At 36.8% G+C, this 21,437-nt stretch overlaps 2 protein-coding genes across 3 annotated transcripts; one reads left to right on the forward strand and one right to left on the reverse strand.

Annotated features, from left to right (window-relative positions):
- The first annotated feature begins 3,170 nt into the window (after positions 1-3,170).
- prdx5 (peroxiredoxin 5) lies at positions 3,171-9,027 on the forward strand. The gene is made up of 6 exons (XM_007244518.4): positions 3,171-3,347; positions 4,041-4,175; positions 5,592-5,723; positions 6,143-6,181; positions 6,409-6,473; positions 8,582-9,027. Exons 1-6 carry the CDS (start codon positions 3,255-3,257, stop codon positions 8,688-8,690), a joined length of 573 nt encoding a protein of 190 aa, XP_007244580.3. The 5' UTR covers positions 3,171-3,254; the 3' UTR covers positions 8,691-9,027.
- Positions 9,028-9,276: 249 nt separating this feature from the next.
- nxf1b (nuclear RNA export factor 1b) lies at positions 9,277-20,949 on the reverse strand. Of its 2 annotated transcripts, none has more exons than XM_049466029.1 (22): positions 20,696-20,949; positions 18,297-18,537; positions 17,925-17,989; positions 17,773-17,879; positions 17,515-17,598; positions 17,022-17,126; positions 16,763-16,843; positions 16,529-16,598; positions 15,661-15,749; positions 15,436-15,543; positions 15,229-15,338; positions 12,401-12,437; positions 12,148-12,219; positions 11,984-12,039; positions 11,525-11,632; positions 11,350-11,408; positions 10,863-10,978; positions 10,733-10,775; positions 10,488-10,560; positions 10,188-10,370; positions 9,546-9,606; positions 9,277-9,444 (listed from the first exon to the last, which is right to left on the reverse strand). In XM_049466029.1, the coding sequence occupies exons 1-22, from the start codon at positions 20,727-20,729 to the stop codon at positions 9,403-9,405; spliced, it is 1,944 nt and encodes a 647-aa protein (XP_049321986.1). In that variant the 5' UTR covers positions 20,730-20,949; the 3' UTR covers positions 9,277-9,402. The 2 variants fall into 2 exon arrangements, with proteins under 2 accessions (XP_049321986.1, XP_049321987.1); XM_049466030.1 differs by having other exon boundaries at positions 17,773-17,837; positions 17,877-17,989; positions 20,696-20,948.
- Between the last annotated feature and the right edge of the window lie 488 nt (positions 20,950-21,437).

The raw sequence follows: 21,437 nt of genomic DNA on the forward strand, positions 1-21,437 counted from the left end.
AGCCGAACAGCAGGGGGCGCCCGACCTGTGGTGGCTTCACTTTTAAGAGACGATGCTCTGTCCAGCTATATACAGTCTATGGTTATTACCCTTAACTTGGACTTGGATTGGCTGTTTTTCTGTGGGACTTGCAGACAGGCCTTTTGGTTAGCTGTTTTTTTGTATGTCCAGCTGACAGGCATTCTGGTTCGCTGTTTTTGGGACTAGCTGCCTAAATCTATGATTGGCTGTTTTTTTCTGTAGGTCTAGCTGACAGGATATCTGATTGGCGTTTTTTATCTGTGGAACTAGCTGACGGGCTAGATCTATGACTTGCTTTTTCTTATATGTCCAGGTGACTGACAATCTGATTGGCTGTTCGTTTTCCATGGGACCAGAGCCATAGAGAGAGAGTCGCGACAACGGAAGTTCAAAATCCTTGATGGTCACGTGATTCATGGAGATTTCAGATAGTTCCAGGAAGTTCTTGGTGGGCAATTTGAGCCCATAAACACAGAGATTGCGATTTTGGGGCACTAATAATAATATATAAATAATCCTCAATGAATTATCTATGTATAATGAAATAATATATATATATATATATATATATATATATTATTTCATTATACATAGATAATTCATTGAGGATTATTGTGACCATATATTGACTTATTTAAGGCTTATGTTATTCTGTGTGAATCCAATATTGTAATCCATAAGAGAGTTTTTATAGGCTAAATTTGTATGTTAATTAATATTAATTTCATGACACCGTGCAAATGCAGTCGCTACAAGTAAAATTTTACTTTACAAGTAAAATTTTAGGTTCAAAAGAAGATGGAGAAGTTTTGGCTTGCATATATTTAGAGTTTACTGCAAAAATAACTTAATCAAAGGATACAAAGATCTGCAAATATTCTTAAGTCACCACCTGAATATTTCATGCAGAATTATTTGGATTAAGAAAGAGGAACCACATTATTTGCAACAGCTTTATTATTTTTACAACAAACATGAGATGATATATAACTTTAAAGACTGATATCAGAATATAGAGAGGCTACATATAGAAAAACAAAGTACAGAACACATGTAAATCAACTAAAGGAAAATAGTACATTGCACATGTAAATAAACCAAAGAATCACCACAGATTACATAAAATGGGGTTTACTTGTGTAGTTCGGAAGAATGAACCCTGAGGAATACAAAAGCAGAAAGAGAATAAGAAAATTGAGACATGATTGCATTTAATACATGAATACAATTAAACATTTTGGAAACATTATCTACATTTTACTATTATTATTTTTATTTAATATAAAATGAAGACAAGAAAGATGATTGTATTAAAGTTGTTATATTTTGTATTCATTATTTACTTATTTTATATTTATATAAAACAAACAATAACACACACTTATATTTATTGGGTTTGTTTTTGGCACACTATTACTAGTGTATCTCAGAAAACCTGAATATAATGATTTTTTTTTCTATCATAGTTTAATAAAAAAAATCTGTCAAATTTTATAATCACTACATATAAAGAGACATATCCCAAACTGTTTTTGTTTTACTTTTCTAAAAGCTCATGAAAAAAAAACAGAAATAATAAATCCCTAAAATATTTAATTTAAAACTTAAAATATAAATTGTTAGATGTGTCACTGTAAGCATAATTAATACAAAAGATGACTGTTAATTAAACAATATTAAACATTTCTTTTGAGATGCACTACTATTAAACATAACTAATTATGCTATCTTAAATTACACATGCATTGGAAAGTGTTTATCCTACTGTTGACAATATAGCCTATATCCTTAATCAAACATATATAATAAAATAAATATTGGTCATATCACCTTAAATCATATCTCTGTTAAATTAGTAGTTACTAAGACAAACAGTAAGATAGCTAGTTAGCGTTAGCTACCTGAGCAATAGGTAGCTATCATTTAGCTAAATTCTGCAGTACTACTTAGTACTTAGTTTCCACAGTAGTCTGTATTTATTAAGCATTTATCTCTTGTTAGTGTTTAAAATTCTTTCTGAAATGAATAGAGTTAAGCTTTATTTACCTAGCTAGTTAGGTTAGCATGGTCTACCTGGATATATAAGATATTTATTTAGTTAGCTTAGCATGGTCTATTTGGACATACAAGATATTTACAATATTTAGTTAGCTTAGCATGGTCTACCTGGATATATAAGATATTAAGATATTTAATTAGTTAAGCATGGTATATCTGGATATATAGGATATTGATATATTAGATATTAAGATATGTACTTAGTTAGGTTAGCATGGTCTATCTGAATATATAATATATTGATATATTAGATATTTACTTAGTTAGGTCAGCATTGTCTATCTGGATATATAAGATATTAAGATATTTAGGAATTTACAACTAATAGGCTCTCAGTCATTAATGTTAAATGCCAGTAACTGTATTCGCGTTGTCCTGGCATAGATTTACTCCCCTAAATCTGCTTTTTACTAAAATGCTTCAGTGCACATGTTAGTTTGTTTCTGATGTCCTGATAAAACACAATCAGATTATTTAAGCGTACTAACCTGTAAAAGTGGACCACACATGGTGTATCCTGCTCCAGCTTCACTGTGCTGATAGTATTTGCTGCTAACTTCCGGGAACTATTGACAGGCTCCACGGTCCGCCATTGCTGTAAAAAACTGGTCCATTGGAGTGAACGGAGTTGACGCAACTCTCTCTAGCTGTATAGGTCTATGATTGGCTGTGTTTTTCTGTAAGTTTAGCTGACAGAATATCTTATTGGCTATTTTTCTTGTATGTTTATGTAATTGTTTACCTGATTGGCGGTTGTCCTGTATATCTAGCTAACAGACGATCTGATAGGTTGTTTTTTTCTGCGGGACTAGCTGCCTAGCTCTCTGATTGGCTGTTTCTTCTGTCTGTTTAGTTGACAGGGTATCTTATTGGCTGTTTTTTCTGTGGGAATAACTGTCAGGTTTTTTGATTGGCTGTTTTTTCGTATGTCTAGTTGACAGGGTATCAGATTGGCTGTTTTGTTCTGTGGAAATAACTGTCAGTTTTTTTTAGATTGGCTGTTTATTCTGTTTGTCTAGCTGAGAGACTATCTGATTGGCTGGTTTCCTGTGGGGCTAATTGACTGACTGTCTGATTGGATGCTTTTCTGAGGGATGAGCTGACTGTCAGACTGGGTGTCAGACAGGCCTCTCCTTGCTCGTGTTTTCCGTTGTTTGCTCTTCATATAAAAGCAGATGATCACTCTTTCAGCTGTACTGAGAGGAAGCCGTGCAGTCAGCTGCATCAGAGCCCTTCACACCACACTCACTGTAAACATGCCGATCAAGGTAGGAGCAGTAATTTCCGTAATTATAACTAGTTAAGATGGGTAATAGGGCCTTAAAATAGCTGTGGAGGGACACATGACGATGGGCTTAGTGTGTGTTAGAGCTCCTGATGTGTTTATTTAGTTCAGAACTGAAATACTAGCGGCCATTCTGCCTGTGAGACGCATTTTTAATAGCTGTGCAGATGTGTTTTAATATTGCAGCTGATATTTTTAGAGATGGATGTGCTAGTCACCACGCTGTAGATTAGATTAGAGACAGGCCTGAGTGTAAATATATGTGATATATTCCTGTAACAGGTAATGTTAGCCTAGATATGACTGTCTGACCTGGATAGCTTTAGCTGCTAAAAGCTACATTCAACGATCATGTGAGTAACTATTTGTTTTATAAACGACATCTTTTATAACCCGTTTCATATCCAGCTATCTAAGCACAAACTGAGATCTAGCATGTTGTCTAATAACTTAATATCACGGATTATTTCAATTAAGCACAAAATAAACCACTTTATAGCCTTAAAAATATATAAGCAGAATCGGTCCATCGTCAACAAGCGTTTGTGTGCGTTCACAATAGCGACGTGTTGCTGTCAGAAACAGATGCGGCCTCAGCTAAGCCTTTTCTCCTGAGTGGAGTGGAGTGGGGGGCATTTAGACTCAGTTTTAGAGTCTAATAATGTCTTTGTGACAGGTTGGAGAGAGTCTACCAGCTGTGGAGGTCCAAGAAGGAGCCCCAGATAAGAAAGTGTCCATGGATCAGCTGTTTAAGGGGAAAAAGGGGGTCCTGTTTGCAGTGCCGGGGGCTTTTACTCCTGGATGCTCCAAGGTAACACAGACAAACACACAAGACCTCAACACACAGTGTGTCCAAAAACTGCAAAGACATCTCTTCTACTAAAAATATCCAACTATTTAAACCCATTGACCCCCTGCTATGTCAATCAGTTATTAATCCTAATGCAGAAAAAAATAAAATATTGGAGCATTCATTTGCAGAAAATGAGAAATGGCTGAATAAAAAAAAGATGCAGAGCTTTCGGACCTCAAATAATGCAAAGAAAACAATTTTAAGAGTTCAGAAATCAATGTTTGGTGGAATAACCCTGGTTTTTAATCACAGTTTTCATGCATCTTCGCATGTTTTCCTCCACCAGTCTCACACACTGCTTTTGGATAATTTATGCCACTCCTGGTGCAAAAATTCAAGAACTTTAGCTTGGTTTGATGGCTTGTGATCATACATCGTCCTCTTGATTAAATTTCAGAGTTTTTTAGTTTGGTAAAATCATAGAAAATCCTCATCATTAAGTGGTCTGGATTTTCCAGCTATGTATATCATTTTGCTTGTGGAATCCCACAGGATTTCATGCCAGTGCCTCTGAAATTGATGTTAATTATGACGGTAATGGCATTACATGCTACAGCATCTAAGATGTTAATAAGTCCATAATAAGTCCACCCCTATCCAATCCAAAAAATTATGAACAGCTAGAGGGTTATAATGCCCACCAACTTTTGGGATTTTAGTGAAACGTAGATTGATTACTTTTCGGATGCACTATTGTCATGTTTATGATCTAGAGCTAATTCAACATTAGTACCTACTTGACATTTTAAATATTTTTTTGTAATAATAATAATAATAGTATAAATCTTCAAACTAAATCACTTACCTAAAGACTTTAAAGTTTTACCGCAACTGGTTTGACAGTTCTTGAATTTTAAAGTTGAGGCTACAAAAACATTTAGACTAGAAAATCTTGTATGGGAATTCCATTTAAAATGTCCTACTTGGAACGCAGTAACTCTGACATCCCAGATCAAATCGATCACAGATCTATTTCAGAAGAAATGGTATTATCTGGATATTTAGGCTGTATGAAACTAAAGAAATGTTGCCTACTCAGACAAGAAGCTCCTCAGTCATGTCTGAATTGAAGTTCAATAATTGAACCTTCTGTTTTATTGTGTGAAAATGCTAATGAATAATGTCAAAACAGATAAAGCGTCATTACTTAAAAAGTCAGGACATATGGTTCCCAATTGGATTTGGATACAGAGACCCTTTTTACAACTAGCAAGACATTAAATCAGCATTTCTTGCATTTTAGAGACAGAAATAATGTCTTTTCTCTAGAACACTAATTAAAAAATACAGAATACATATATATGAAAACATTATAGTAATAGTCTTCAGTGTAACCATGTCGCTGTGGTTCTGACACATCCCCTGTCTCACCAGACTCACCTCCCGGGGTTTGTGGAGGAAGCTGGACAGCTGAAGAGTAAAGGCGTGCAGGAGGTGGCCTGCATATCTGTAAATGACGCTTTTGTCATGGCTGCATGGGGCAAGGAGCATGGCACTGATGGCAAGGTAAGTCAGGCAGCCAGGCAGGTTAAAATAATGAAAATCTAATGAGAACAATAGTCTGTTTAGTTTACTGTTGGATCCAGGGCAATTATGCATTATGACTCATTGCTGATGTCAGTTTCTCATAAGGAAACATGAATTAGTTGATGAGGAAACAGACGGTGGGTTATGAGATGCTGGAAGTGTTTTCTTTAACTACCAGTTGGCACACTGATTGCATTTAATGTTTCGTAAGCCATTTTTATCAGTCAGTTTCCTTGTGAAGTCTCCAATGTTTCTCAATTCCACCGCAGTTGTCCTAAAAAAAATAGACAATTGATGATTGAGTCATTGTGGTGAATGACTGTAGAGACAAGGAAGCTTTTAACAATAAAACTGACTATTTAAAACTTCTATTTTAAAACCCCTCTATTTTATTATAGGTACGAATGCTGGCAGATCCTACCGGCGCATTCACTGCGGTAAGAATGTTCATACTTTTGATATTCCGTCACTCAGATTTGTAATCAGTTCTGTTGACAGAAAAAATATTATGGAAACTCCCATGCATGTAACCCTTGCCAGCCCAGGATTGAGCAATAGGATTGTGTGGTTTGTTCTATATTAGCCACTTGTTCCTCATACTTGCAGCTTTATATCATGTATTGATGTCTAAATCAATTCTAACTGCTTCTTTCTACTTTTGCAGGCAGTTGATCTCTTTCTGGATAATGATGAAATCCTCCAAGTTCTTGGCAATAAGAGATCCAAAAGGTAAGAATCTGTAAAATGTGTATATATTAACTGATCCTAGGTTTACTTTGGGTGGTAGATGCCATGTTATAAGAGGGGAAATAATTTTGCTTGAAATTTGAAGAATACTGCACTGGCCTGTGGGATCTTCTGCTAGACGCCACTGGTCACAATCATTAATGTCATTATGCCGAGACATATTCCTAGTACACGCATACATACACTAACATTTCTCAATTTGCAATGTTAATCACCTGCAGAACTTTGAAAATATAGTCACATCCTGATGGCACCCACTACCAGGCCTTCACTTAATAATTAATGTCGTCTCACCATGGCATGCTGGCCTGTGTCCAAACTAACACCTTATACAGGTGTCTGCATTTCAGAGCAGTCCCTTTAAGTGACTCTTCATGATCCATTTGTTTACTGCTATCCTATGATTTCTGGCATATAAGAATCTAAGTTCTAACTTCTGCTTTGCCTTTTCACTTATTAACCCTTTCAGACCCTACATCCTTTACAATGGACATCATGTATTTTCTTTATTTTTTAAATGGTTTAATGCACATAACACTATTTGAGAGCAGTCGTCAATCAGAACAGCCAATGAACAAGTTTATAAACCAATGAAACAGTAACTTGGCCGCGCCCACTGTACTAGAAAACCGTAATACCTTTGAGCCTTTGAGTAACAGCTAGTTTTCACTAATTTAATGTAATTTGGAACACTTTATAATCATGTATTTTTACTATTTAGGGATGGTTTATGAAAAAAACGCTCTATGTGAAATATAAAATGTTGCACACAGGCTTCCTATCCAATGAAAATAAAACTATCAAATATTTTAGTGAATTGGATTTATTTGCTATATAGATTTTATAGTAGAATATTAGTCTTCTTTTTTTTTCTTTCTTTTTTTACTGGGGATTTGATGGAATTTAGGTTTTATTGGGTTAAAATAGTGGGCAGAGGAGTAGAATTCCACATAAAATCACACATATGCAAATCAGGTGGCAAATCAAGAGCTTCATTTTCTGCATCGTGTGTTTTGAAAAAACTCTACAAATATGTGAACGTTTTAGTTAAACATTTTAATGCAAGTTAGAAATATGGTGTTGTGTTAAATAAGAATATTGCTTTGCACAAACATGGAAAATAAAAATGGAAACACCAAAAAGGCACCCACGTGTTCCTGAAAGATACAGCTAGCACTAGGGCTGTGCCATATCGTATTGTATGCAATAATATCACCAACATTTCTGAATATTGTGCCCTATCACCCACCCCTATTTATCACATCAGGGTACTACTTTTTTTGCTGTTTTTACCAAAAGAAAAATTAACACTTTTCTTATTTCCCATTATATATCTACCAGATCTAGTATCTTTTTTTTTTTTTACTTTAATCCTGGAGATATTTGGAGTGCATTATTAGTATCATGACATTCTGGATCATTTACTTCTGTTACAAATCTGATAAAAAATCTTGTATTTTTTAATATCTAAGTTAGGGTGGTATATCATAGTACATAATAATACAATTTAATTTTCATTTTGTTGCAGTAGTGTATTCTTGATTTTTTTTTTTTAACTCAGGGTTTTGTCATATTGACAAGAGTATCATTATGCCGTAAATACCGTGAAACAGTCATATTATTTTAGGGCCATATCGCCCACCCCTACAAGTGTCTGCTGTCTAAAAAGGAATACTGGCTGTGCTAGCTGGATATGGTAGAAAGAGCTTCCTGAAAAGGCAAAAACCTCAGGGAACTGCAAAAGACCTGTGGCAAGATTTGGTGACAGCAGGCACATTAAGATGTTTGCTAAATGTAACGGTTACATCTCTATGGGATACCAGTGAAACCAGCATAGAAACCACCTGGTACCTAAACACCATAGCAACAGCAAAGCAAAGTGTTGGATACCACTTAATACCAACAACAAGCTAACCCATACCAACCACCTGGATTACAATAGGAACCAGCCAGAACCACAATGTACTAATTTTTGTTTTCTGTTTGTGTGCAACTGAAAGTGAATCATTACTGAAGGCTGGACGAGATTGATAGGACTTCTGTCGATGTTCCAAAATTGCTAATTCATGTAAATAATATTCTGTGTCTAGATATGCCATGCTTGTTGAGGATGGTGTGGTGAAGAAGCTGAATGTGGAGCCTGATGGCACTGGCCTCACCTGCAGCTTAGCCTCCAACATCCTCTCTGACCTGGCCTAAGGTTGTCTGCACCAACGTACTCCAACCAACGTACATCCTCAACTGTACCCTCCTCCTTAGTCATCCACTGTTACAATTCCCTATACAGAGCAGTAGAACCCAAAGAGAAAGACATAGCAATAAGCCTAGTTTAGCCTACACAAAGACAGTACTGTGCTGAATTGTAAATTAAGGCTTAAGAACTTTATCCAGGAATACTGAAATTCAGTCTAAAAACGCACAATGTAAACTCAAAGCGCACAAATGTCATGTGATGAAATGCTGCTTTGTAACCAGTTACTTTCAATGATGCTTTTGTTACTTCTTCTCCAAAAATAAACCCTTTAGAATCTTTGCATTTGAGATGTACTATTATTTGGCTTCATCTTTACAGCACTATACTGCACTTGTGTTCACAGCAGTTAGCAAGCAGCAGTGAGCAAGCGGCAGTGAGAAATGATTGAGGAACCGGTCAGTAGACACATTAATGCATCCTCACCTGTCCTTTTGAAAATTTAATTAGGTAGCTACAGTCACATAATTCAAGCTTGACAAGCTGGTACATTGTGTGTAATTAACATTTTACAGAGAATAAACAGCACCAAAATTAATTAAATCATTTTAATAATAATTACATCAACTACAAATACTTCTGTTGACGCAAGTTTCTTATGCTTACATCAGAACAAAACTATAAAAAAAAAAAAAAACGAAACAAAATGCACAAAACAGTTTAGGAGTTTATGAACGCAACATCTGGAATCTTTCCTTGGATCTGGAGGGAGAGAGAAAAAAAAGATATTGGCAAAGCTTGGAAAACTCACCAATTTATGTAATCAACAGTGTAACTTCAGAAAAACAGAACAGTTTTAGTACCTTGAGGTCTGTGAAGATCTGAGCTGCTCTGTCAAAATCCCAGTCATTGTCTTGTAGGCACCTACAATATGATCAGACAAGTTAATCAACACTGAAGATCTAAAACAATAGCATAGTTACTGCATTGTTCGGAATGCAGACAAATCAGATCAGACTGGAATGGTGTCCAGACAAGTATAGAGGCTGATGTCATAACGATTAAGGCATCAGTAACAACAGAAGACAAAAGCAGGAACCTTTTTTGTTCTTCTTGGTTTTAAACACTTTAGTCACTCTGGATTTGACTTGGTCATTGTTTGCCTTTATCAAAGTGACAAGAGACACTTCCAAAGCTAATTTGAGCAGCCAGACTGAGCTGCAACTGTTCAAATTGTAAATTCACTTAAAACCCCCCCCAAATGTGGTTTGGATTAGATTTGCAGTCTGAACATAACCATAGAATTCATTTTCAATTATACAAGCTGCATTTGCAGTATAAAACATATCCCAGTCCTAGATTAGTAGTAAGATTTTAATTTGAGATTAATATAATATGTATAAATAAAACAAATGCATGAACTCCATAAATATATTTTAAATGAGTAAAATCTGTTCGGGAAGACCCTGCTTATAGTTCTGTGATACAAAGCTGCATATACTTACTTCTGAGACCACTCCAGGTTCATGCCAGACTTCAGGGAGAAAGCAGAGAGCATTTCCTGTTGTGTGGCAGAGAGCGTGGGCACAGGGCTGCTGGAGGGGGTCGGGGCCGGGGCCACAAAAGCTCGCCGGATTTCTTCCGTCGTGGCGTTTCGGATGAACATCTCATCATTCACAATACACAGACTGAAAACATGACATGGTTTGAATGAAAAATAGCACAGAACAAGGCTGTATTCAAATCCACACTTTGTGGCAAATGAACCTTTCAAATCATGCAAATATATGATACAAGACACTTACGTTCCATTTCCAGGAGACACAGCGATGAACACCCGAGAGAAAGACCTGTATGAGTCCCGGGATTTACCGTCCACTTGAGAGGAGAAAAAAAGACAACACTTATAATCTGGAATGCACAAGATTAATGTAGATAGATAGATAGATAGATAGATACTTTATTGATCCCCGGGGGGAAATTCTTGAATGTAATAATGTACAATGTAATAATGTAATAATCAATTATGAATATTCAAACATTAGCATACCTTCTCTGAACACCCCACTGACCGTGAACGACAACAATGTGTTCTGGAAAAAGAAGAACAGGGGGATTAGAGCTAGGCAACCAAGTAAACCAGTGCAGTTTGAGCTCTTGCTACAGCACAATTTACTTACAGTGTAGGTGTTGATGTCCACATTAAAGGAGGCGATATCATGTTGAGTCTTGGGAAGCTCGTTCAGGAACGCTACCACATTCAATCTTGTATGCTTCAGCAAGCGAAACCGTGTAGCTAGAAAACCAGGAAAAAGAATATTTTAGCTCAGATACAATTAAAAAGTAGTTCCATCCAGAAAAAAAGCATAAATGCTTCTGGATCAAATCTACACCATGGCTGGTGTGAAACCTATAGGCAGCCATGTACCCGACACCATAGCCTTTGACTTTTAGAAATTTTAGTAAAAGTAACAGTGGCTGTTGGTGTCAGTTTACTCATAATAATTATCCACTCAGCTTTAGAATACAACCACTAGATTTCAGACACATGCACAAATATGAATGCTTAAAACATTTATACTGACTCATCATGTTATTTAATCAAATAAACCACAAAGGCAAATCTGAGTCTCAACATATTACGCCAAGGAAAGTCTGAAGACTTACTGGAGTCCTTCACTCGTTTGAGGTTGCGACTGTCTTTCAGGTACTCTCCCAAACTGCATCTATGAGATGAAATAGAAAGTGCATTTCAGTTAAGTATCAATGTGATCAGTGTGAAAAGAAAAGGCACAACATGTGACAAGCTGACAGTAGAACAAAAAGAAGATGTGTACTGTACTTGGAAGGGTTCTGCATAGTGAAGGGAATGACGAGTGAAAAAGTCGCTCCATCGTGATAGGCATCAAGTAGGGGCTGTCTATCGGCAGAGTCGTATATAGTGTAATACCTAGGAAAGAGAGGTAAAGAAATGATAAGTGGCAGTCATTACACCAATTTAAAATAACCCAAGAATAAACACAGAAACCACTTTAACCAGAGAAGCTGTATAAAAGTAAATGTCCAGAGCAGCTGTACTGACATTAGCTGGATCCTGTACTTACTAATACTTACTGTATTTACTAATCCTGCCAACCCCTTAATATTAAGTCTAAGTGTTAACATAGAGTATGTAATATTTTGAACAATTCACATTAGATGTGCTGTTGATGCTTCACATGCAACTAGTTAAAAATTAATGCCATAGGGTATTTCCATTCTATTTGTGTTATGCTGTGGTTCACGCAAAAAAGTAACTTACTGTTGCAGGAAGCAAAGGATCAGGCTTTTGAGTTCTTCTGAGCAGAAGTAGCTTGGCTAGGTTTATAAAAATAAATAATTAATTAAATAAACATTAAAATGAAAAGCAACAAGCTATTTAATAAAAATACAACAATGAGGTTCATATGTAAAATCATTTCTCACCTTGCACGGGGGCAAAACTGCAGGGGCCACCTCCAAGTCAAAGCCAATAGGAGGAGGAAGATCATGTCCATCCTGAATTTTGTAAAAGGAAAACAATTGAAAGGTGAGATACACCAGATCAACAAGCATTTGCCAAAGGAACATGAGATGGTCTAACAAATAACAAGCTCATGTTCTATTGTGTGCCACTAACTGCTAACAGTAACAATTGGGTCAGATATGGTCTGATAATGCTGTAACGCGTGGGGCCTACCAGTTTAAGCAGTCTGGGGAACCTCTCCCGTATGGCACTGTCCAGCAAGCACAAACAGAAGAAGACAAAAGAGAATGACCATTATACAGAGAGAACACTAAAACACTCCCCTCCCACAGTGCCCGCACACAGCCACATACCCCAGCTTCACATTCCCCTTGGTGGCCTGAATGGAAACATTGGATATTTAAAAGAAAATACGGGTTTATAAACATACATTAATTGAGGTACCAGAAAATGTATGATTTTTGATTAAACTGGAAATGCTTACATAATCAAGATGGTCTCTGCTTTAAGCAGATGTATACATTTACCACAGCCTATCAATCCTTCCTTATCCTCCAAATAAAGGAGAAATTCTGAGCTGCTACAAACATCTGACAGGAACATGGTACTCACCCTTCTGCAATACTCACCACCAGCCCCCCTACACGCTGAAACACACTGACACACGCAGACTCTGAGGGGTAGGGGTGGGAGTGAAAGGGAGTGTGTGTGGTGGTTGGTTGTTAACACCCGCTGGACACGGTCAGTACTTTCAGGCGCATAGGGAGTGGACTGAACTCTCAGGGGCCGTGGTGAGTTGAGTCTGACATGCCATTAGTGGTTAACTGTGAACTGCCAGGTTTATTAAGTACAAAGATATAATATTATGGTAATTGTGTGCTGAAATGCTGGAAGCGGGCGTTTAACTGATAAACTAGTAAACTTGATCAAAACCACAATGAATGCATATATTTGATGCAGTGTATTACTTAATCCCTGTGCATTAAAATATGCATAGGACTGCATACTTATTTATACTTTAAAATAATATACAAAGTAGTATGGGACACCCTTTTAAATTAAAAAATTAAGAGCATCCCAATTTAGGTCAGGTTATTAGAAACAAGGGCTGAAGATGAAAATGAGGCCTTGTAGAGCTGAAGAGCAAAAGATAAGTATAAGACAAAAGGAAAAATGCAAGGGAACACTGCAAAAGGAGCTAATCATAAAGAAACAAACACAATGAAGTTGGACTCTGAGTTTCTATATAGAATACTGCTAATGCTAACAATAACACTGCAAATGCAGAAAGAGACAAGTGTCTGGAACAAACCTATTTGATTTGGACCCTACCATTATATTGAAAAATGGCGGGTTTTCTTTAAAAAAAAAGATTAAAACTACAGGTTTTTACTAGCCTATTTCCCTATGTCTAATTAAAGCCTAACCTAGAGAACCCCACTGGAATTTGAGAACTTGATGGTTATTGTAGTTCTGAGAACATGACCTCAAACTCATGTTGTTCCTCAGCACAGAAAGAGCCCAGAAAGAGAGCATGTTGATTTTCGGAGTTGTTTTCCTGCTTTGGCTTTGTGCACCAAACCCCTCATGGAGGCTTTTAAGGTCACAATGTTGCTGAGCACTGCATGGCTTGAGGGCTTTTCTTAAAAACCTGCTGCTCCCGCTCCTCCACCACCCAAGAGTATTTTTTTTCTCTTGGCAACGACAGAAATCCACGTTCTTCTTTTCTTCTTTGCTTCTTTTTAATGACAGCATCTGTTCTATATTGCATGCTGTGGCCAGTATCACGACTGTGCCTGCCTTAGGTTGTCCCTGGTTTGTGGTGGGATCTTACCCGTCTTTGGCTAACCAGCCCTCTTCACTGGCCACCAGCAGCCACACCCAGACTTAAGCCCAAACCAATAAGGTATATGTGGGGGGGTGCATGAGGTAGCATCATCACAGAGTGGTGGAGAATGCTTGAGCACTGCAGAATGCAGAATCTTCAGAGATTTGATCTTTTGTTCTCCTTTAGAGTCAACTTGGACCCTATGCTCTCAGGGTAAGGAGACACTGGGCATTCTGATGGGTCAAATGTGTTTCTCAAAAAGAGCTGCAGATGGTGAGGATATAAGTAAGGGTTTTCAAGTGAGCTAAATGTATCCACTTACACTATAGCGGAGTTTATGAGCAGTAAACTATATAGAAAGTAACACGGCCAACAGCACTGCTTAAGAAATCTATTTAGAAAAGGCGTAGCATAAAACACACAAAACAAAGAAAGCATAACAGAGAACTTGTTTCTTAAATCTGACCCATTTAGGTTTACCATAAAGGTCAAAAATGATAGTATGACTGTATTCAGGCAAACTATGTTGTTGTTTAGACATACACAGGTTCTATCAGCTTATTTGTTAACAAATGTTTTTTTTTGTATGGCATACATTCCAGTTATGATGTAAAACTGGAATATTTCATTAGTCGATTCATCTGTTGATTATTTCTGCCATCTTTTAATGTCTTCTGTGGGCACAGCTCCTCCTCTTAGCTGCCTCTATTACTCAACATGGGATTTAAATAATCTCCAAACACCCAGAAGACATTTAAATGCTGATAAATGACAACCTTGCTGACATTTAATAAGAAAATATATAATTTTTTTGTGTTTGGGCACTTTTTCTGGAAGAGCTGAAGGTGAAGTGAGTGAGTGCAGCCCCATCATAATATTCCAAAAAGCAGCCTTACTTTCAATGATCAGCTGTGTATAACAGTTATACAGATGTTCACAATGTCATACAGCTGTTGTGCTGCTAATTAAGAGCAATGGCACATGAAGGCATGGGACATTTACTCAACCATTTCCTTCAATTCCTAGATAAAGCTTCTACAGCTTCCGTGTAATGCTCCAGTTGTTTTAGCCTGATATGATTCTTTAAACTCCATGGAGATACACATAGTGTGCACACAGACACACACACACACACACACATGCATTCACCCATCCAACTCTCATTCAACCCCTCTCACATGATTCCAGAGCACAAGGCAAAAAAAAGACTGACCTAATGTAATCAGCCTGGTCCTTGAAGTGACCACACAAGGGGTTATTGGCCAGCGACAGCTCAGCCAGCTTAAGGCCCTTCAGTTTGTCCAGCTCTCTCTCAGTCTTTAACTGCAAAGAAAATAAAGCACAAAATGATCAAACATTTAGCCTTTTAAACTGTGAAAAGACAACAATGTATTCCAAGTCTGTTCTAAATGCATAATACCTCATTGTAAGAGAGATTCAAACTCTTCAGATTTGGTACTTTGCTGACAATATCGGCCAAGTCATCAAGCTTGTACAGCCGGTTGTTGCTTAGATTTAAACAAAGCAGCTGTAGATAGGGGAGAAAAAAAAAAAAAGATGAAATTTCTCTGCAACCTTTATGGTATAATTATTCAGATATGTAGATATGTTTTTAGCTACATGAAAGAAAGACCCATTACTTTACCTCAGGGATGTTTTCTCCAATGATTTTGATGACAGCTGTCATGGAGTTTTTCCTGTTCAGGGCAACTTCAATATTCTGGGAAACCAAGTCTAATTGAGGGGGGTGGGGGATAAAGGTCAACAAGATATAGAACACAGTAAGAGAATCAGCCCAATATATACTAAAAAAAACAATTTGATACAATAGGATTAAATGGCACTTCATACAGAAGATATTTAAAAAAACTGAAAAAAAAAATAATGCTTCTACCTGACTAGTTTATTACTATATATTTTTTTAATGGAATTGTTTTTTTTAATGGAATTGTTTCTTCTGTGAAGTCACTTTCTTAAATAAACAATGCAATTTTCAAGTCATTGCTCCTTTGTACAAAGCCATTAAAAAGACATAAGGTTTTGACTACTAAAAGAATACTGGTTAAAAAAAAAAACTACATTTCTAATAAATGGCTTGCTGTGCACCAAATGTTTTATATGGCTTCATTCACAAATATATAAACTGAAATGCAAACCAGGCAATTTTGTGTTCTGCATTTATTACAGCTAGAAATTGAACAAAAAAAATCTTCCAAAATGTCTTACGTCAACGAGCCAACATGTCATGATTATTAAAAAGTGTATCCAAGATTGTAGTAGAATTATAGTGGGCAAATATAATGTGGCTCTTTTTAATATGTAATAAACAATGAGAACAATGCAATTTCTCTCAATTTGAGCACCAATATCCTTTTATTTACATTGACATTGCATGTCCTGCAACTATTGTATGTTGCTAATGTTAATGCTAAAATTATATATTGTGCCGCCCCAAGCCCAGGAATAAGACATACTACTTCACAGTTCTGTTAACAATTTAAGAGAGGGCCTACCTGGATCCACTCTTATGTTGTTCAAGTCAAGAGCCTGTTGTGAACCATCAAATCGTTTTGACATGCATTGCTGTTGAAAAATGGGGAAAAAAGTGTTAATTAAAAAGCGCTGTTAATAAGAAGAGTAACTAAGTACTATATAATAACTAAAAAGTTTGTGATGTCAATAATGATTAAAACTGGGAAACAACAACTATAAAAATGGTGTGTTCACCTACAGAATCACTCACTCACCTTTAAGTGTTCAAGGTCTTCTGGCTTTAGGTCTTGAGGGACAAAGTTGGGTGGTGGGCAAGGATTCGTAACAACTGTTATCTAATTTGAGGAGTTTAAACAAGAAACAGGTGCATGAAATAATAGAACACTTATGTAATTGATGTACTGATTTCTATCTACATATTTCAATTACTTATTATATCTAAAGGCAAGCACATCAGCATCTATATCAGCAACAAAAAATATTTTAACTTATGCAAACAAAACAATAGGTTACCTTATAACCATCCTTGTCTGTGATTCTTCTGGATACTTTTTGCAAAGCATTTGCTGTGCTTGGATCATCAATGTAGAACTGTGCTCTGTTGCCATCAAGATGGTACTGCAAAGATGGAAAAAAAATGTGCTTTTAAGCTAAACAGATCAGTGTGTATGTCAGAAAAAGAAGGCAACTTAGCACAAACTGTGGGGATAAATTGGTCAGAAACTGATCTGAGGAAGCATTGATGCCACTGTTAAAGGCCACTGCACTGCATAACAACTGGAAAAGAATAGTTTTTGCTTCATGTTATGTTATAAAAATATGCATTTCCCCCTATTTTTGAAGTCTCACATTAAATATGCTTGTTTTTTTTTTCTTTAACATTTATTTTTGGATCATCTATGTGTCAATAGATGAAAATGCCTATTCTGCACAGAGGGGCTGTAGAAAAGCTAATATGAATTATAAAAACTAGCACATTTAAAGTCTAGAACTGAAGCTTACTTACATTTACTGCGTTGAAGGGCATGGAGCAATGATTCTGAAGGACAGAGAGAAGCCACTGCTTGTCATATTTTTTCCCATGGGGAATCTGAATGGAGACAGATATGAAAAACCTCAGTTCTTGGAGAAAGAAAACAGACTGAACACAAACTCTAAAAGAACGCAGAAACCCATGTTATGGAGACAAAAATTATGTGTATACAAATATAAATAAAAAAGTAAAATATTTACAGAAAAAAAGGGAAGTGTATTTTACACTTACACAAATCTTGGACCAGCCTTTACGGCCTCCATCTCCTCCTCCTCCTCCTCCTCCACCACCTCCTCCTCCTCCTCCTCGTCCTCCACGACCCCTGTGGTTACCACCATCTCCTCCTCCTCCTCCTCCTCCTCCACCTCCTCCACCACCACCACCGCCGCCGCCATCTCTTCCACCTCTACGGCCATCTCGGCGATTCTGTGGTCGTCCATAAGGATTACTAGACAGGAACAAAAGACGTTAATATAAATAAACATATGTATCTCACACACATTCTTTTTCTTCTTCTTCCACAACCGTGACCACACTTTTTCCTGTGTTGCCCCTTTCAATTACCCCAGGGCACTGAAACTCTATGATTAGACAGGATGAAACAGAGCTGTTAAAAGACTAAGCTAATCCTGTGCACAGATACTGAACTCCACTCGCTTGACTCTTCAAAGTAAATCCCACTACAAAACAAACCTTACAACAAACTTAAAAACACCTCACAAAACATAGAAATATTCCAAATTCAACACACTCACAATCTTCGCTGGGATCCGCCATCATAGGTGTCATCTCCCATGGATACATCTCCATCGTTATCCTCAAGTCTTGATCTGGGACCAGCCCCTCCACCACCTCCTCCTCCTCCGCCGCCGCCTCCTCCTCCATGCCCTCCACGATGCCTCGGTCGTTGGATCTGGTCACTGTACATAGGAGCTCTGAAGGGCCCCCTGCCTTTCCTATGGCGGTGCTTGGGTCCACTGACTCGATCATCATGTTCTAAAAATAATAATGAATTAATCAAACATCCAAAATCTAATCACAATGGGTACAAACATATTGACATGGAAACATATCTAGTACAGATTCTATTACAGTCCTGAACTAATAACCACTTAATTCAGTTTCTTCTTATCTTCTTGTGTTAAATAGACCAAAAGTTTTTGCTTTTAAATAGATAAATTTCACACCATGCTGTATATCTGTATATTTATCTTTAAGCAAAAAGTACATTATCACTCCATCTTCCATTTTTTCTAGGACACTTGGTAATTGGACATTTGGTACAAACTGCAGGCACATTTTCCCACATCTAAAATCAATAACACTTCAGCAGTTTGCTTTGCATGTGTTCTTTTGTGTCTGGTTGCTTGCCAACCGCCTCTAAAACATTTCAGACTCACATAATATTCTCTTAGTAAAAAGATGCACATAAAAAATGTGGAGTGTTTGTCATATCAAAAGAGAGTGAAATGCATAATTTGTTAGATAGGACTTCTTGGGTGGTTAACGAGAGTTCTTCCATAGGTCTTCCATAGTTGTCAAAAGGCCCATGCTTGTATCTTTTATTAGGCCTGTCACAATAAGTATGTTATCGACTTACAACACATGTACTGACTGTCTATAAGATCATACACAGGGCACAGCATCTTAGTGTTAGGTATCGGATCTTCATGTTTGTTCTAAATGCTGCCGATCGGATCATAAATGGCCACAGCAATTTAGCGGGTAGGTGTTGAAGCTTGTCATTGTCATGTAATTAAAGGGGAGTGAGGGGGAGAGTAGAGTACAGATGAGCCCCCATGTATAAACCTAGTTGTTAGGTTGTTTATTATTAAAAGTATAAATGATTGAGGATTTGTACTTTGACAGAACCTCATTAGTTTTTGCTAACTTCAATATTGCCCATTTAACACAAATTGGCTGTCAACTATATATTAACACATCAATTTACATTACTACATATTACATTTATGATTTACTTATTTAGGACATTTAACTATTACACAAATTCCAATGTCTAATTCTGTATTAACTGTTCAATGTTTTTTTAACAAATCAGTGTAAAGGTATTATTATGTTACCGCACTATCATTGCATAAATAGTATGACATTTATAATACTACTACTACTACTAATAATAATAATAATAATAATAACAACAATACAATAGTAATAATGATAATAATAACGATAATAATAATACAATAATTACAGCAATTACTTTCAAGACAATATATCATGCAGAAACATTGGGTTATCTTTTATTCATTTTTGAGGTCCAGTTTAAAACCTCCTCCCTCCTCTTCGCCACTTTTTTAAAATGTATTTTCCCCTTAATGCACGTGGAGGAGTGTGTGCCATTTAATACCTTCAAAATATCTGCTAAAAAAACGTAAGAGCTGTTTGACTGGAGATCAAATGAAGGGTACTGAACCCTATATCCGAAAATGTAAAGTAATTGATTAGTTAGCTCTATAAAACTGCTGTCACTTTAACGTGTTTGTAACTTGATTCAGCTACACGTGGTTATTTGTGCTTTAGTCAGCCAAAGTATGCTGCAATTTAGATACAGATCCACTAACAGGTATAATATGGGTGTATAGTAGCTAGACATGTTTTGTCAATTTAAACTAGCTAGCTATGTTAGCTACTTAAGCTAGCTAGGTTCAAGATCACACTCAAAAAGCGAAAGTTCACAAAGCAGATTTAGCCAGATAGCTAACTTAGGTTAGCTAACGGCTAACTAATAATGTTCGACCAGAGGCTTACTGTAATGTATCGATGGTAAAGTAGCTTAATTTAACTATTTATTAATTAGTTACGGTTAATTTGTTGAGTGGCTGAGTAGAAGTCTAGCTAACGCTAAATACAATGTGTAATCTGCGAGCTAAATTATTGTATGCTTAGCTAAGCAGTAGCGAGGCCAGACTGAATGTCTAAACGCGAACAGTGAGAACTATAACGATAAAGCGCGGTTCACTACAGCTCTCAGGCAATTGAAACATATGGAACAGGCCCACATGTAATAAAGAACGAGAAAACAAACAGCAAAAGTGTAAAATTGAGGTTTGTACTAGCGTGTTAGCTCGTTAGGTAACATATAGCTGATGTTAGCACAGTTGCTAAGCTAGTCAGCGTAGCTGTTTTCACTCACCGTTGTAGTACCGAGGCTCGTCCGCTGTCGCCATCTTACGCCTAATAAGAAGCCAACTTAGGCCGCGGAGTATTTAAATAAAACAAGAAAAAACTATAGGCAGCTTTGATATGTTCCTATTCTTATCGCTAAAGAGAAAATATATAAACGTTAAATAAGATAAAACCCACTTCAGCTAAGCTGAGCCTCCAACTAACCGACAGTCGCTTTGTTTTCTACTAGGGTCTTTTTCACCAAGCGTAACTACGCACTGCGCATGCTTCGCGCATGACCCCGCCCCTTCGCTTTCTTACTTCTTGCTGCAGGGTTGCCAGGGTCCAAAGAAAATATCCAGCCTAACGTCAGATGTAGGTCTAAAACCCGCCCTTCAGAAGCTTAATCTAGCCCAAAAAACATGTCTGTCACACAAAACAACAATATGTACGACTTAGTATTTTGTTTATAAGGGATTTATTATCAGTAATGTTATTTATCTAAATGTCATGAATAATACTATGTTTTATTAGTTATTTTATAACAGTTTTATATCTGACTTTTACTTACTCATTTATGTTTTTGCCCCTCCTGAACCCTCTTCTCTCCTCTTTAACATTTTTTTCATTACCTTGTAATTACTGGTTACATCCTGATCCAAGCAATATTAATTTTAGTGTTGACTTGTACACGTTTGCCCATTGTGGTACTTAACATCCAAAGCAACACGTACTTTTCTTTTTAATTTAAAGGTAGCCCAAAAACGCAC

The sequence above is a fragment of the Astyanax mexicanus genome, chromosome 17, assembly GCF_023375975.1.
Source record: "Astyanax mexicanus isolate ESR-SI-001 chromosome 17, AstMex3_surface, whole genome shotgun sequence".
NCBI lineage: Eukaryota > Metazoa > Chordata > Actinopteri > Characiformes > Acestrorhamphidae > Astyanax > Astyanax mexicanus.